Source organism: Anabrus simplex, chromosome 1, assembly GCF_040414725.1.
Source record: "Anabrus simplex isolate iqAnaSimp1 chromosome 1, ASM4041472v1, whole genome shotgun sequence".
In the NCBI taxonomy this organism is placed as follows: domain Eukaryota; kingdom Metazoa; phylum Arthropoda; class Insecta; order Orthoptera; family Tettigoniidae; genus Anabrus; species Anabrus simplex.
This window is the reverse complement of record NC_090265.1, coordinates 94,657,744-94,674,550: the sequence shown is the minus strand read 5'-3', so window position 1 is coordinate 94,674,550 and position 16,807 is coordinate 94,657,744. Positions and strand designations below refer to the sequence as shown.

At 38.2% G+C, this 16,807-nt stretch overlaps 1 protein-coding gene across 1 annotated transcript in view; it reads right to left on the bottom strand.

The window, feature by feature from the left end:
• The window catches only part of Dok (docking protein homolog), a 61,372-nt gene that overhangs the window by 14,722 nt on the left and 29,843 nt on the right, over window positions 1–16,807 (bottom strand). Inside the window, exon 3 of the mRNA XM_067138856.2 lies at window positions 13,453–13,606. Coding sequence (XP_066994957.2) covers window positions 13,453–13,606 — 154 coding nt within the window. The remainder of the gene's footprint in view (window positions 1–13,452; window positions 13,607–16,807) is intronic.

Genomic DNA, 16,807 nt, shown 5'->3' with positions numbered 1-16,807 from the left:
TGCATTAGAAGGGGCTACATTTGCAGTGCAAAAACTACAGAGGCATAACCCTGCTGAGTATTATGTACAAAATACTGGAGAGTAAATAAGTAAGAGAGCAGATTCAGTTCTATGGGAGTATCAGACTGGTTTAAGGTCTGGACGGTCTTCTGTTGATAATTTCTTCACGGTACTTATGACACTAGAGAACACCTATGAATATAATGTACAACTGAGACATCTCTTCATAGATTTCAAACAGGCCTATGGTAGTATGAAAAGGTCAGCACACTGGGAGACAATGCAGAGTTTTGATTTCCCACAGAAGCTAATAAAATGAACTAAAATGACCCTGCAGAACAGCAGAAGTCAAGTTAAAGTGCATGGTGGACTGTCGAGGTCATTTTCAATGAAGAAGGATTAAGGCAGGGGAAACCATTATCTCCAGTTTTATTTAACCTAACACTGGAGAGAGCAGTAAGAACGACAACCACAAACCCAGGTGGCAAAATATACAGTAGCCTATACAGAAGATGTTATAATTGCTGCCAGAAGATATAGATGTTGATTCCCATAGGGAATCTGAAATATTTGTTCTGATTGAGTAAATTTATAATACCAATATAAATGGTCCGTTATTGGACATTATAAATTTTCCAGCTAACTAATTCCTGGTTGCCAGTGTTTCGCCCCCATGTGCTAGGCTGGGCTCATCAGTTGGTACCTAGCACACCTACCAAGACGCTGGCTAGTGCATACCGTGGAGGCCACTGCGTAGACTAATTGTAGCCTATAACGGACCATTTATATTGGTTTTATAAATTTACTCATTCGGAACAAATATTTCAGATTCCCTATGGGAATCAACATCTATATCATTGATGGCCAAGCAGTCAATTTTCGGTAATGAGACAAAGTCTCTCATAGTGCATTGGCTCTGACGGTGGCTACAATTAACCTACACAGTGGCCTCCACGGTATGCACTAGCCAGCGTCTTGGTAGGTGTGCTAGGTACCAACTGATGAGCCCAGCCTAGCACACGGGGGCGAAACGCTAGCAACCAGGAATGAGTTAGCTGGAAAATTTATAATGTCCAATAACAGACCATTTATACTGGTATTATGGAGCCTCCGTGGCTCAGATGGCAGCGCGCCGGCCTCTCACCGCTGGATACCGTGGTTCAAATCCCGGTGATTCCATGTGAGATTTGTGCTGGACAAAGCGGAGGCGGGGCAGGTTTTTCTCCGGGTACTCCGGTTTTCCCTGTCATCTTTCATTCCAGCAGTACTCTCCATTATCATTTCATAGCATTTATCACTCATTAATAAATCACCCTGGGAGTGGCGACCTCATTGTAATAACAGCCTATATATGTTTCATTCATTACATCCCTGACCTGGTAAATGACTGGAAAACAGGTTGTAGGTTTTCATTTATATTGGTATTATAAATTTACTCATTGGAACAAATATTTCAGATTCCGTATGGGAATCAACATCTTTATCATCTGAGGGCCAAAAAGGCATCAATTTTTGGTAATGAGACAAAGTCTCTCATAATGCATTGGCACTGCCGGTGGCTACAATTAGCCTACGCAGTGGCCTCCACGGTATGCACTAGCCAGCGTCTTGGTAGGTGTGCTAGGTACCAACTGATGAGCCCAGCCTAGCACACGGGGGTAAAGCACAGGCAACCAGGAATGAGTTAGCTGGAAAATTTATAATGTCCAATAATGGACCATTTATATTGGTATTACTGCCAGAAGTATGGAAGCCCTTAAATCAGCATTCAGAAAGTTTAAAACAGTTGCCAAAGTTTTTGGTTTAGAGATCGATGAACCAAAGTCTAAGTATATGGTAACTAAAAGAACAATGATGGAGGGTACAACGTTGAAGCAGTAGACAGATTCATATATCTGGGCTCGGTTGTAACATTAGAAAAAAAAGTGGAGGCAGATAAAATGAATTGCATTAAGGCTGCCAATAGAGCATTCAGAGCATTGTACTCTTTCCTGGACAGTAAAAATCTAAGCAAGAAATTAAAACTGATTCTCTATAAAACAAAGATCAAACCAGTCCTAATGTATGGGAATGAGGCATGGGTACTGACTGAGGCTATGGAGAAGAAACAGAATGTCTGGGAAAGGAAAGTGTTGAAGATATTTGGTCCAGTAAAAGAAGGAAAGAAATGGAGGATTATAACCAACAAAGAGATAAGAGTCTTTTATAAAGAACCCGATATGGTAGCCTCAGTCAAAATGGGAAGAATAAGATGGTTAGGGCATGTGCAACGGATGGAGGGAGAAAGATACCGAAAGAAGGCTCTAATGGGAGATTCTGACAGTAGAAGAATGAGGGGTCAACCCTGTGCGAGATGGCTGGATGAAGTGTAGGCAGACTTAAGAGCTATTGTTGTAGATGTGAAGAAGATTGAGTCTACTAAATAATAATAATAATAATAATAATAATAATAATAATAATAATAATAATAATAATAATAATAATAATAATAATGTTATTTGCTTTACGTCCGACTAATTACTTTTATCCAGTATTCGGGGGATAGTAGGTTCAAACCCTACCGTCGGCAGCCCTGAAGATGGTTGTCCGTGGTTTCCCATTTTCACACCAGGCAAATGCTGGGGCTGTACCTTAATTAAGTCCATGGCCGCTTCCCTCCCACTCCTAGCCCTTTCCTGTCCCATCGTTGCCGTAAGACCTACCTGTGTCGGTGCGACGTAAAGCAACTAGGAATAAAAAATTACTTCTATGGTTTTCGGAGGTGCAGAGGTGCTGGAATTTCGTCCCACAGGAGTACTTTTATGTGCCAGTAAATCTACCGACACAAGGCTGACGTATTTGAGCACTTTCAAATACCACCGGACTCAGCCAGGATCGAACATGCCAAGTTGGGGTCAGAAGGCCAGCGCCTCAACCGTCTGAGCCACTCATTCCGGCGATTGAGTCTACCAGAAATCTGTGATCAAAGATGGCAAGGTCCTCAGAGGACTGCAGCACCATGGAGTGAGTAAGTCAGTAAGTAAAGGTGAGAGCATATAAGTCATTGGTTAGACCACAATTAAAGTATGGTTCCAGTGCATGGGAACCTCACCAGGATAACTTGATTGAGAACTGGAAAAAAACTGAAAGGAAACCAGTATGATTTGCTATGGGTGATTTCCAACAAAAGATTAATGTTATGAAAATGTTGTAAACTCTGAGCTTGAAAGACTTGGGAATAATGCAGAGATGCCAACTTTCAAGAAAGGCAATTCGTAATGCAGCCGCTAAGGTACCGGGGGGAGGGGGGGGGGGGGGGGGGAGGCGGCGGCGGCGGCGGTCATAGATTTTCTTTTCTCGAGATCTTACTAATTTACATATCATTGAAAGCTTGTAGTTCCTGTTTGGTAAACGAACACTGGCGACATGCTTTTTCTTTTGATATCATGTGGATCCTCTGCACTAACAGAGCACTTAACAGTTCAGAGTTCATATTAGCGTGGAATTCACTCTTGTTCTTCCTCATCATGCGCATCTGAAAAATCGCAGCTACACACACTACAAAACACGTGTGAATTAGATTTTGAGGAACACATAAACAGGCCATTCTTTTGAGTATTTCTCCCTAAATTTTTGAACTATTTTTGGTTTATTACTAGAGTCACTAGTCATGGTTAGGTAATCACACGTATTTTCCTGAACAAGAAATCGCTTCATCATTTGAAACCTTTCGCATTTTGAAACACACGATTACCATATATCCTAGAAGAGCAATACATGTAAATTTGGCAACTGAATCGCAATAAATACTTCTTCAACAGTCACGCACACAATATTCACAATTAAACGGAGTTTGTCATCACTTTGCTGCCAAAACAAAGACAAAAGAACTTGCATATTTGCATGGAAGTCTGATCATGTGACGAACAAAGACAACAACTCCACAAGATATACCAGTTCACAGGTGCCTATATTTCCGGTACTGGAAGCACACACAGTGTTCGGCGCGTGAAAACTCGAAATATTCTTAATCCAGGGACAGGAAAGGGGTATAAATGATTACTGAGAAATCCGGAAATAATATTCTGAGAATTCAAGCTGTAATGGCATTCCTTGTGTATCTTTTTGACCACTTCATACACTTAGATTTAAAAATCAACAAAAAATTGTAATTTGAGGTGTGTGATTCGTAAAAGCGTAATTACGATGGGTAATTCGTAATTATTACGATTGAATCGTGATACTTGGCATCTCTGATAATGAGATAAGCTGCTCAACTAAGAGGTATGTTCTGAGCTGTCAGTGGAAAGACTGTGTGGAAAGACATTAGCAGACAAATAAAGGTTGAGTGATTTTTTTAAAAGTATGAAAGATCAAAATAATGAATTTGGAATTCAAGAGGACAAATTGGGGCAAATATTTGTTTATAGGAAGAGGAATTAGGGATTGGAATAATTTATCAAGGGAGATATTTGTTGAATTTCCAATTTCTTTGAAATTATTTAAGAATGACTAGGTAAACAACTGATAGGGAATCTGCCATCTGGACCACTACCTTAAATGCAGATCAGTGATGACTGACCAACTGAAAGAAAGAAAGAAAGAAAGAAAGAAAGAAAGAAAGAAAGAAAGAAAGACCTTGGTGCTGCGAGGAATTTAAATAGGGAGTGAAACAAAAGGAGACAGCATGGAAAATATAGATACAGAAGAAATGAGAGAAGTAGAGAGAGTTACCAGGAAGCAAGAAAGACGTGTCAACAAGTTGAGGGAAAAGAAACAGAAATGTTGGGAAAACATTGCTAGAGAATTGAATGATGAGAGAGCAAATAGAAAGAAACTTTACAGGCTGGCCAAAAAGAGAAAAAGAGAGAGAGAAGAGGTTGTAACAGTAAAAAATAGGAAAGGTGAGCTCTTGGTTGAGGGAGTAGACATGAAGAAGAGGTGGGAAGATTATTTTGAAATGCTTCTGAATGTCAAGTAGAAGACAGGGGAGGAAAACACAGAGGATGTGATAAAACACGCATGATTTGAGGGACTATGAGGTAAGAGAAAATGGGAAAAATGCTGTCTCCCTGGGAGAAGTTGAAGAGGTAATCAAGAAAATGAATTCTGAGAGAGCAGCTGGATGTGATGGAATAATGTGTGATATGATCAAAGCTGCCAACATTCTTGAACTCTACTGGACAAGAAGAGTAATCAGACTAGCTTAGAGAGAGAAAAAAAGTACCTGGGGAATGGGAAAGAGGACAGATAGTACCAGTATTTAAGAAAGGTAACAAAACGATACGGTACGTGACAACTACAGCGAAGTCACCCTAATTCCCCATGTTGCCAAAATATGTGAGCAGATTTTGGGTTCGAGGAAGGTAGAAGAAGAACTGGAAGAAGAACCGCATGGTTTCTGGAGGGACAGATCTACAATGAAGTTGGTATTCATGATGAGACAACTGATGAAAAAAGTTTGGAGTATCAGAATATAGTGATGACTTCTACTGGCACACAGATAAGTGTGGAGAGCATTGACAAATAAAGAAGTTTCAGAGGAGAGAGTACACATGATCCAGGCAATGTACAAGAAATGTAAAAGCAGAGTTAAGATGAGAAATAGGACACATTAGTTAGAAGTGAAGACAGGACTGAGACAGGGAAGTGTGTTGCCCCTTACTTGCTTGTCAATGTAATGGACAAAGTACAGAAAGAAGTCAAAAGGAAGATGGAGCCAGAATAATAGAGCTTTGTTATTTGCTGCTGATATTGCGATATGGGTAGAGTGAACATTCAATACAAATTCAGTTAGATGCTTGGAGTGAAGTAGCAGAAGACTGGGCCATGAAAATAAGTACAGGAGTAAAACCAAAGTGGTGACAAGGAGATGAGTACCGGAAGACACACAATAAAGTTAAACCATGAGCCTCTGGGAGTAGCTGACACCTTTAAGCACTTAGGCTAGTGTTACAAGATGGGATTAAAATATAAGACATCAGTAGCAATGTGCAAATAACAGGAAAATTTTACTACAGCATAAAGGTTAGTTTGGAATGTAAAGGCCCACGATAATGCAAAGAGGTGTTATATAAGCCCTATTTTGTCCCTATTCCAACATATGGAAGAGAGAGAGCAGAAACATCCAGAGAAGAAAGCAGGATACAGGGAGTGGAGATGAAGATGCTTAGAAGCATGATTGGGAAGATGAAGGAGGACCATATAAGGAACACAGAAATAAGCAAAGGTGGGAAAGGCTGGGGATAAAGAAGCTACAAAACAAAATAGGAACCAGTAGACTGAAGTGGTTTAGCCACCTTGGTAGAATGGAAATAATGAGAACCCATAGAGCAGAGGTGCTCAGCTGGGTGCCCGTTGAGGCTAACCCAGTGCGGCGGGCTGGCCTAATGTAAATGCGGACAGATTACATAACAAGCATATGTCACAGTAAAGCGAGAGAGTGAACACACTTTGCAGGAAAGCAAGGAAGCATTGACGTTTGATTGTGATTACAAAGCTCTCCTCCACTACTCAGTGAACTGCTGATTGGAATACATTTAAAATAAAATTCTATAATCGCAACGAAAAACCTGACCTTTTCAAGATATTCCAGTTTGATTTATACTGCGCTTGATTTACCAGTCAGTTTTATCTCCTTATATTTACTCATTCAAAGAAAACTGACATGTTATCATTTTTGTGTTACAATCTACAAAGGTACAGAGTTTTAAGTGTACAAGCTATGATTTACAATTCCTTGGATGCGAATGACAGTATTTTCATTTTTTTTAAAACTAAAATTCCTGTTATTCATTAAGCAAGAAGTAATATAAATACATAATGCAACAATGATTTTGCAGTGTTGTAGTGTTGTGTGACTTTCTCTGTTCAGTGAATTTCTGAAAATACTATTTTTAATTTAACAGGCGTGCGGTAATAATAGCTAGCTTCTAAATGGCGAGAGGGAATTTCATCACGAGTGACGACATAGATATTTACTATCCAAGATCAAAGTACAACAACATAATTGTATGTACCAGATAAATGTACAGCATGCCTTGAAATAAATAACCTCATTGATTTTATTCCCGGTAAGCATAACTGGATTGTTGGTGAGTTTATCAGATAATTTAAACCCAAGCAACCACAAGCCACAGCTTATCCAACTTAACTCCATGTTATATTAGAACTGTTTCTAAAGCACCTCTTAAAATGTAATAGTGAAAACTGTAACTAACTCTTTATTGTATCCGGTCAAAATACATAAACTGCAATGAACATAAATAACTTATTTCTTACAATGTAAATTGAAAATGACGTGGATTTCTGCCCTCTTTCTTTCATTATTTTCTGCCTCCATTTCAAACTCTGGTATCACAGCAGTAATCAAGAGTGACTGGGAGAACTTCGCCCAACCTTCACGACCTGTGACATAGCCACAATGTCACTGTCATTGCCAGCCAGCCCGCCCACTTACAGTGCAGGGCACCCGTGGGACGGAATGCCCAGTGTGAGCAGCTCTGCCCTAGAGTAATGATGGGATGGAAGCTGCCTGAAATAAGAGCGAAGGAGGCAACCGAGGAAGAGGTGGATAACCAAAGTGGAGGAAGCAATGGAGAGTAGAAGTGTCAACTGGTCAAGAGAGTTCAGAGAACAACGGTGGAAGAAGGGCAGAGGTGGTGGTCAATGGTCCATTACCACATCTGGCAGGGAGTCGGACAGAGGGTGCAGAACACCAAAAACATCAACACCACCATAAAATCAAGCAGTGAAGGATCAGATCTTTTCAAAATCTCTTTGCCCCAAGAAAAGTAAATTTATAGGTTCAATCAACATAAACACCCTATTGAAAACGGGAAACTCAAAACACTCATGGACACATTGGATAAATTTGATGCACATTGCACAACAGGAAACATGTTTCCAAGATGAAAACAATTTTGATTCAGAAAACCACAGGATATACAAATGTAAACCAGCCATAAGAATCAAAGGGGACCAACCAAAATTTGGGATAGATTTTTTGACGAGAAAAACAATCAGAAACTGAAAACTTGACTTTAAATCCCCATCTAAAAGAATCTCAGTACTCACTGTGAAAGTTGGCAACAAAATGTTCTTTTTGATTAATGCCCATGCTCCATAATAAGTGACAATAAGAAAACCTGCAGAAAGGGGACAACTCCTGGAAACTCCCAGAGGAAACCACCAGCAAAATCCCTAAACATCACATGCGAGTTGGCCGTGTGGTTAGGAGCGCGCAGCGTTGAGCTCGCATCCGGGAGATAGTGGGTTCGAACCCCACTGCCGGCAGCCCTGAAGAAGGTTTTCCGTGGTTTCCCATTTTCACACTAGGCAAATGCTGGGGCTGTACCTTAATTAAGGCCACGACCACTTCCTTCCCATTCCTAGGCCTTTCCTGTCCCATCGTCGTCATAAGACCTATCTGTGTCGGTGCGACGTAAAGCAAATAGCAAACATCACGTGAAAATCTTATTATGTAACTTTAATGCAGAGGTTGGCAGAGAAAGAAAAAAAACAAAACAGATTGATTGTAGGACATAAAATCCTGTACATTGAAGAATGATAAAACTGCAGAACACCTAAGACTTCTGCAAAGCCTTTGATCAGGAACACAACATTCCACCTGCCCAAATGTAGGACGGTTGCACATGAACATTCTTGGCTCGTGCAAGCCCTTAAGACCATAAATAAGCTGGAAGGGTCACTCGACATTTTTCACCACCCTTTGACTGCAATTCGGAAAGTTCTTCTCAACGATGGAACGTGATAATTTTGTAAATTATGTAAATAATCTGTAGAAAACATATGAAGATTTATACATGTTTGTATATATGTATATTATTTAATTTTTTATTTGACTTAATTATTTAATTTAATTTTTTTAAATTTTCTATTATATCATCTGTAATTGGAACATCCTGTAGGTGATAAATAAATATATTCTATTCTATTCACAAGTATATACACTTCACCATACACCCCCTCTCCCCCTCAAGAAAAAGGCACAGAAACTGCCTAACTCATTACTAGGTGAATTCCAGTTATAACAAATTTTAGCGTTATGTTTTTTATATAATTTACTTGTTTTCCAAATTATTTGTACAGCTGAAGACGACGCAAAAATGCGTAGAAACTAGTACTGTATATAATTAAAATGTTGTAATTACATGTATAAACAACATTATTACTGTATTGAATAGGTGGACATTAAAAGTTTATTCATTGTAATGTCTTAGAAACATACTGTTCTTGAGGGAACTGTTTCACATGATATCTATACGCAGGCCAATTATTCCATACATCACCATGCCAGTGCATGACTACAATATCTGCAAAAATCATTTTATTGGGAAAAAGGGGTTTGAAGTTTTTGGTAACTTTGTATTAGCCTTTCGACAGTGTGAAATTCTATAGAAAATTTTGAATTTTGGATATGTTTTGGTTGATTGCATAGTGTATATCCTTTTATTTAGAATTATAAAGTTTGTAATAAAGGCTCACAAAAATGGGCTAAAATGCAAATATTGTTGTCTTGCAATGACTACTCTGTGAAAATTATTAGACAATATTAATAAATTCCAACACTTCAGTTTCATTTTCTCCTTGTTTATGACTATATTTGAACATTTTATACACATCTGTAATTTGACAAAATCACTAGTTATTGAGAAAAAGCACACTTGAGTCAGAAGATGGCATGAATGTTGGAAAATAATTCACAAGATAAGCATGAGTGCGTCATTTGCTCCAATAGTCAGAACATCATTCCTTTTCCGTTTCCAAAGTAAGGAAGAATGGGTGATGCGTCTTCAGTATCAGATTTTGAGAACAAAGTGTTCTTACTGGCTGATATCTTTGGAACATTTCTAAAAACAGGTTTGAGTTTGAGAGTTTCGGGATTATGATGTGGATTGCTCCTCTTATGTTTTCTGTTAATATGCACTTGTTTACAGTATATTGCTTTTTGTGGTAGGAAGTTTGTTAAAAGAACACCCCAGGGGAATTCTTCCTCACCATTATCTCAGTGACAGCATTACATGAAACTTTCTCTCCATCATCATTGATGGAAAATGTATTGCCGATATCATTGCATAATAACTTGCAATATTGAAGTCAGTTGTTTCTTTTGTCTTAAAAAGTAAGGTTTCCCAGTCCTTTTTGCCAGACTTGCGATAGTAGCAACCTGAGAGGGAACGTAAATAGGACCTGCAGAGCTCTTTTCTTCTCATATTCTATACGAGAGGGCATAGCGTCTCCCTCATTTTGTGTGTACCTTACCACCAAAAACTTATGTTGAATAGACGGAATATATAACTTTAGAACAGCGTAAAAGTACACAGATAACACAAATTTGTTCTTATTTTGTCTAACACAATTGTCTGAGTAGAAGATCACTTTTTGATTTGGGTATGCTTTCAGGAACTCCATTATGCAGCCACCAACTTCATTTGCACCTCTTCCAGCTTGACCTTCATGCCACATGTAGCATCTTCCAACTGTAGAGACAGCTTCGTAAATAGTAAAATTAAAAATGAAGGTTTTTTTTATTTTTTTATAAAAGGTTGATATTTCACCTGGAAGAGGTGTAACAGCGTGAAAATCAAACACAGCCACTACTCCACTGTTTCCCTCAGTGGTCTGAAGAATATCATTTTCTTGCTCCTGTCTCATTGTTTCTTTCTCTGCATGATGTCTTTCATATTTGTCTAAGTTTTTGCTTTTCTTCTCCCTTAGAATTCTTATATTCTTCACAAATCATACAATGATCCTTCTTATCTTAGGTTTATGGAACCCGATGATGAATTCTGTATTAAATATTGTTTCGTATTGGTTCATTGTCTAACTTACATTACAACATGCTCAATTATTTTCTTTTATATTTCATAAAACACTATGTAAGCTAAATATAATCCTAGCACTATACAACAAAAAGAAAATAATCATTGTAACCACTAGTAATAGCATTCACATTTGGAACAAATAACTTGCTTTAGCAGAAACTAAAAAATACATGCCTTTTCCACCAAATCTAACAACATTTCACCTCGACTGCAATATATCTTCTTCATACTTATATAACCCAGCAGCAATCACTTCATTTTAATACACTCACTACCACACTGAATGAGGCTTAGAACAACAGTGAAGTGAATGAGTGGAAAAAGAAGAAAACCTTTACTCATGACAATACAGATAACACAAGAATGCATGCCAGATTCTAAACAATCCCCGCACAAAACCGCGACAATTGCAGATATTGTGATATTGTGCTGAAGGTAAATGAATTCTCCTTCAATTTCCAGTGTAAAACTGATGCATCTGCAGATGACTCTGTTTTGTACTGAGCATCTTTATAAAAATCCTCCAATGCAAAACAAATTTATTTTACTTGGAGCACCGAATGGTATAAATATATCAATTTTCACACTTCTACATTGAAGATCACACTAAAATACATCAATTACTGTAAAAAAAAACTTGAAAAATTTGCATTTATTGTGGTCTTGCACTGGGACGGCAATATATTCAAATAATAAAATAATAATATTAATCTTTAAATTTGTACTTTCACAGACACGTATTAACACGCTGAGTGCCAAGCGACCCCATTTGGGTACGTGAGAGTAGTCAAGTTTCTGAACATCACGTCCCCATATGGGGTCGTGCATTCGTTCGAAATTGAGAACTGTGCAAACCCATTTGGGTGCGCAGTCAGTGTGTGTTTCGAAGCTGTGTAAAGTCTCTTCCTGTCAACTGTTGTCCGTCTATTTAAGTACATGTATAGTCCACCTTTCATTCGTCAATTCCTGTTTTGGCACAACCCCATATTAGTACGTTATGAATGCTTAGTAGGGTGACAAAGTCGTCGTCTATCTCGTGCATGGATTGTTTATGTAAGTGTGCAGTGCTGCGAGTTTCCTTTTCCTTTGACTCACTATGAGTAAAAACTTAGTGCAGATAGTCTGGACGATATATTGAACAAGTTGGACGATGATGTAGACAATGTATATAGTTAAAGTGATTCTGAACCCAGTACAGAGCAAACAGTCATCTCACACGTTCATCCATATTGATGAATTACAATCTTCAGCATACCCTTCCCGACCGTACTCCAAGTTTCCAAGCTACTTGCTGTAACACTTTTGACCGACTTCAACAGTCTTCAACGATATACTCACTGGTTTCCAATGTTGCACAATCATCACTGCTAGATTCTCTTATCCAAATTAAACGTTATACAAACATAATTACATATATATTCAATATTCCCTAACTACAAATTCTTCTGATAATATTATTCTCTTACATCCTAATTTACCAAATTCATATGATTTTCACTACTTTATAAAACAAAATTTTATACAAAAATTTCCTAACCTAAAGTCGGAAGATGGTCATTTACAAACATTCCCAAACCTAAAATCGGGGATCGTTGCTTTGTACAGCTCCAGTATGAACAAACTAACACGTCTCTCATAATCAACGGCAAATAATGCATCCCTGCAAAGGAAAAGGTAAGTATGGCCGAGCATCGGGACATTAACTACTGTATAGGTGCGACCCCATACGGGGGCGCATATACGTGAACAATTCGTAATGACCAATACGATCCCATATGGGGTCACAATATTTTACCTAATATACATAATAAGTTAACCTAATATATCATATATATATCCTCATTTCGGCAATCACTTGCTTGGTTAAGTCTGAACGTTTTGGCACCAAGGAGTAACTCTATGTTATTAGCTCACGGCACTAGACGGCAATCCTATGAATTTCGGCCTGACACTCAACGTGTTAAAAACTGCTTTATTGTGTTAATATTGCTGTCATGGTGGTTTTCTGTCCATTGGCAGATCCTTTTAGACTTTCTGAAAACCATAGACATTGTCTTCCAGAGGATGTAAAAAGGCATGTGGAGAGTACATGTCTGCCATTATAATGAAAAGTGCCAAACTCTACTGTGACTGGCAGTAGGCAATGGGGCTGCATCATAGTGAAAACTCCCCAGCTCTATTATGACTGGCAGTAGGCAAGGAGGCCTTCCATTACAATGAAAATTCCCTAACCCGGTCTTCAAGTTACAAACAACGTATAGCAACCTCCCCATCGTGTTTCTGGGGTAACTTTGAGGGCTATACAATTTAATAAAATCTTATTCACAACGTGTACACTACTTCATCTAGATTTCTGTATACAATGTAGAATTCGGTAGCAAAGCATGGGTGTTCCTCAGGTGTTTTAATCAGAAAGAATGCTTTTTGAGAGCTTAAATGCAACACACATCAAGCTGACTGGCCTGTAATTATCCGCTTTATGTTTATCACCGTTTTCTTTGTACACTGGGGCTACTGTAGCAACTTCCCATTCATTTTTGGCCTATACCTTCTTAGGTTTATTACCAACCAACACCTCTTTAGTCTTTGAAATAGTAAAGATGATGATTGCTTAAAGAGGTCTTACCATCAGCAGAAGAGCAATACAGATCATTGTCTTCCTCAATAGTCTGTTTTGAGCAACCATCTTTAAATGCAATGGACTGAAAAGCAGTTATCCATTCGGTCATCTCTTTCTCAGTGCTGGTTGCAAAATGATAAATATTTGTTCTTGTAAGGATCTAGAAACATAAAATAATACACTTTCCATTAAAAAAAACAAATATAGTAAAAAAACTTGCATAATTACTTATAAGACGTAAGCAGAATTACATCAAAATGCAGAGCAACATTTCAGGATAATTCTATAGCAGTAAAATATTCAATTTAGTAAACCAAATTTTTACATGCAAGGACATATACTAATTTCAGATTATAATTATGATGATGGTGATATTACAATTAATAATAATAATAATAATAATAATAATAATAATAATAATAATAATAATAATAATAATTGTTACAGAGTTATCCGTGGAAAGCAGAGGTGAAAGAAGGTGCGGGCTGGAATAAGTCTCAACTACCAAATTAAAACTTTAACAAAGGTTATATTTTCTTTTCCAAAATCACTCAATAACAAAGTATAACAGTACCAAGTAGCAGAACAACGAATTAAGAAATTACAAATTCCAGTTCGTTACAGAATTTGGGCTTTGAGCCCCGTTTTACATTCCTGAGCCCTCAACTCACAACCACAAATTACCAAATGGTAGAAAACCCCTTCATACCAAGGAGCAATTGCCCCTAATTAGAATGTCAAGCCTCCTAGAGGCACGCAGGGATCAAATTTGGGAAAGAGCAGTCCGCTCTCAATTTTACAAGCCTATCAAAGGCCACAACAAACTTCACTCCTAACTGCCCTCAAGGCACACATACAGTGAAACAGGGGTATCTTGTACCCAACCTACAGGGCCTTCACATGAAGAAAACAAAACTTTGGGTTAATTAAATGGCCCAAAAAACCAAATTGACTGGAGGCGTAGCTTGCACTCCTACATGAAACTTCTTAAAACCTAGGTGGCACTCGGCCAGTTATACAGGGGCTAATCAAATACTAGGGAGGTGACTCGTAGAAGAATAATTTATTACATTAAGAAGAGAAGAAAATCGGTTATGAAAACGCAGTCACCTCAAAACAACATGAGTGGGAGCTCGAGAGGGTTAAGTACTCTCTATCCCAAATTGCGGTTAATTTACATGAATATAGTAAGGTTTACATTGAAAAGGATTCGAACCTTCCCCGCGGGTTAAAACTGCTGACCTAGCAAGAAATAAAGTTCTTAAACGGCCATTACCTTGTTGATGAACTGCTGCCCGAAGAAAGAGGCGCTTCCCGCCCCCTGCTACATAATCACACACTAAGCAAGTTGTCGATGAAGTGGCGACAAGCCATGAACCTCAGCAGTTTTATACACTCGGGGAAAGTTCGAGATCTTTCGTGAATAAAACAGTCCCGCCCACTACCTTTTATTGGTCGGCTAAAGATTACATGTCAAAACTGAAGAAGAAATCTAGGATTGGTGGAAAATTAATTTAGAAAATTCAGGATTGGCTGAATTTAAAACTGGCGGAAACAGAAATCAATATTGCCAACCCAAAAAATGAAAGAAAGAAATTTAACAAAGAACAAACTTATGGATACAAAATTTCTTCAAAAACAGTTCGTTCACTTCGCACCAGGGTGCACAGTTATAGTTTTTATGTAGTGACATCTAGAAGAGAATGTCCACACTTCTTGCTACAGAGCAAACAAACACAAATCGAAATAGACACAGTTCAGAACACTTCAAAATTTACAGTAGTGACATCTTCCAAGAAACCTTTGATTTAATACAGATTTTAAAGTTCAGAGTTTCTCCTGTAGGGGATACTTTTTAGGCGCACAATTTAAATTTGCAGGGTCAGGGTGTACCAACCGGTACAATAATAATAATAATAATAATAATTGTACCGGTAGGTACACCTCTACGCCGCACATTTAAATCTTGCACCAATAAAACCTCCTCTACTGGAGGAACAGTGAACTTGGAACTAGACCTCCCTAAACTTTTACTCAGAAGATGTCACTACCTTAATTTTGTGATTGTGAAGTCTCCAGGACGTGTGAATTTCAACGTGTTTTGATTACCATTTATCAAGAAGTTTGGACTTTCTACAACAGATGTCACTACAAAAATTATGATCATGTGCCTGGTGCGAAGTGAAAGAACTTTTTTTGAAGAAATTTTGTATTCATAAGTTTTTTCTTTACTAAATTTCATTCATTCATTTGTCGGTTGGCAATATTTATCTTTTCTTTCCGCCAGTTTTGAACCCAGCCAATCGCTAATTTTTGTAATTAATTTCCGACCAATCCCAGATTTCTTCGACTTTGAGTGTAAATTTTGTATGGTCCAATAAAATTGAGAGGGTGTGGCTTGATTATTCATGAAAGTTCTCGAACCTTCCCCGAGGGTTTATAAACTGCGGATTTTCACGTCTCTTGGCCATTTGATCAACATCTAAGTGTGTGTATGTGAAGCAGGAGGCGGGAGGTGCCTCTTTCAGCTGGCAGCAGTTCTTCAGCAAGGTAATGGCCGTTTTACATCTTTATTTCTTGCTAGCTCCGCAGTTTAACCCGAGGGATAGGTCCGAAACTTTAATATGTAACCAACTTCTCTAAAATTTAAATTCTGCCGACTAATGTGAAAATTTCATAAAATCTGTAACTGTAATTCGGGGATAGAGAGTGATTTACCTTCTCGAGCTCCCCTTCATATTGGTTTGAGGTGACTACGTTTTGTAACTGGTTTTCTTCCTTTCCGTAATGTATTAAATTATTCTTATACGAGTCACCCCCATAGTTTGGGAATCGCCCCTGTTTCATCGGCCTAGTGCCTTTTAGGTTTTAAGAATGCATATTTAGGAGTGCAAGTACACACCTCCATTCAATTTGGTGTTTTGGGCCATTTACTTAACCTGTCCTTTTCTGCTAACGCCCAGTAGGTTGGGTACAAGATACCCCTGTTTCTTTTTGTAAGTTGTGCCTTGATGGCAAATAATTGTAAGTTTCTGGTATTGCCTTAAATAGGCTTGAAAAACTGAGAGCGTGTCAGCTCTTTTCTAGTGTGGTAAGTGTGCCTCTGGGAGACTTGATATTTGAAGTTGGGAGCAAGTGCTCCAGAGATTAGAGGCTTTCTGGCCTTTGAACAATTTGTGCTTGCCTGTAAAAGTTGAACTAGGAGCTCAAAATTATAATACTAGGGCTTGTAGCCCAAGAGTGTTAATATTCTGAAATCTTGGATCTTTCTAAGTCCTGTTTCTAATTGATATGTCATTGTTATTTCACTGAGTGAAAAGTTGTTAAATTTTTTTTTTTTTTTGGGAAAACCTTTGTTAAA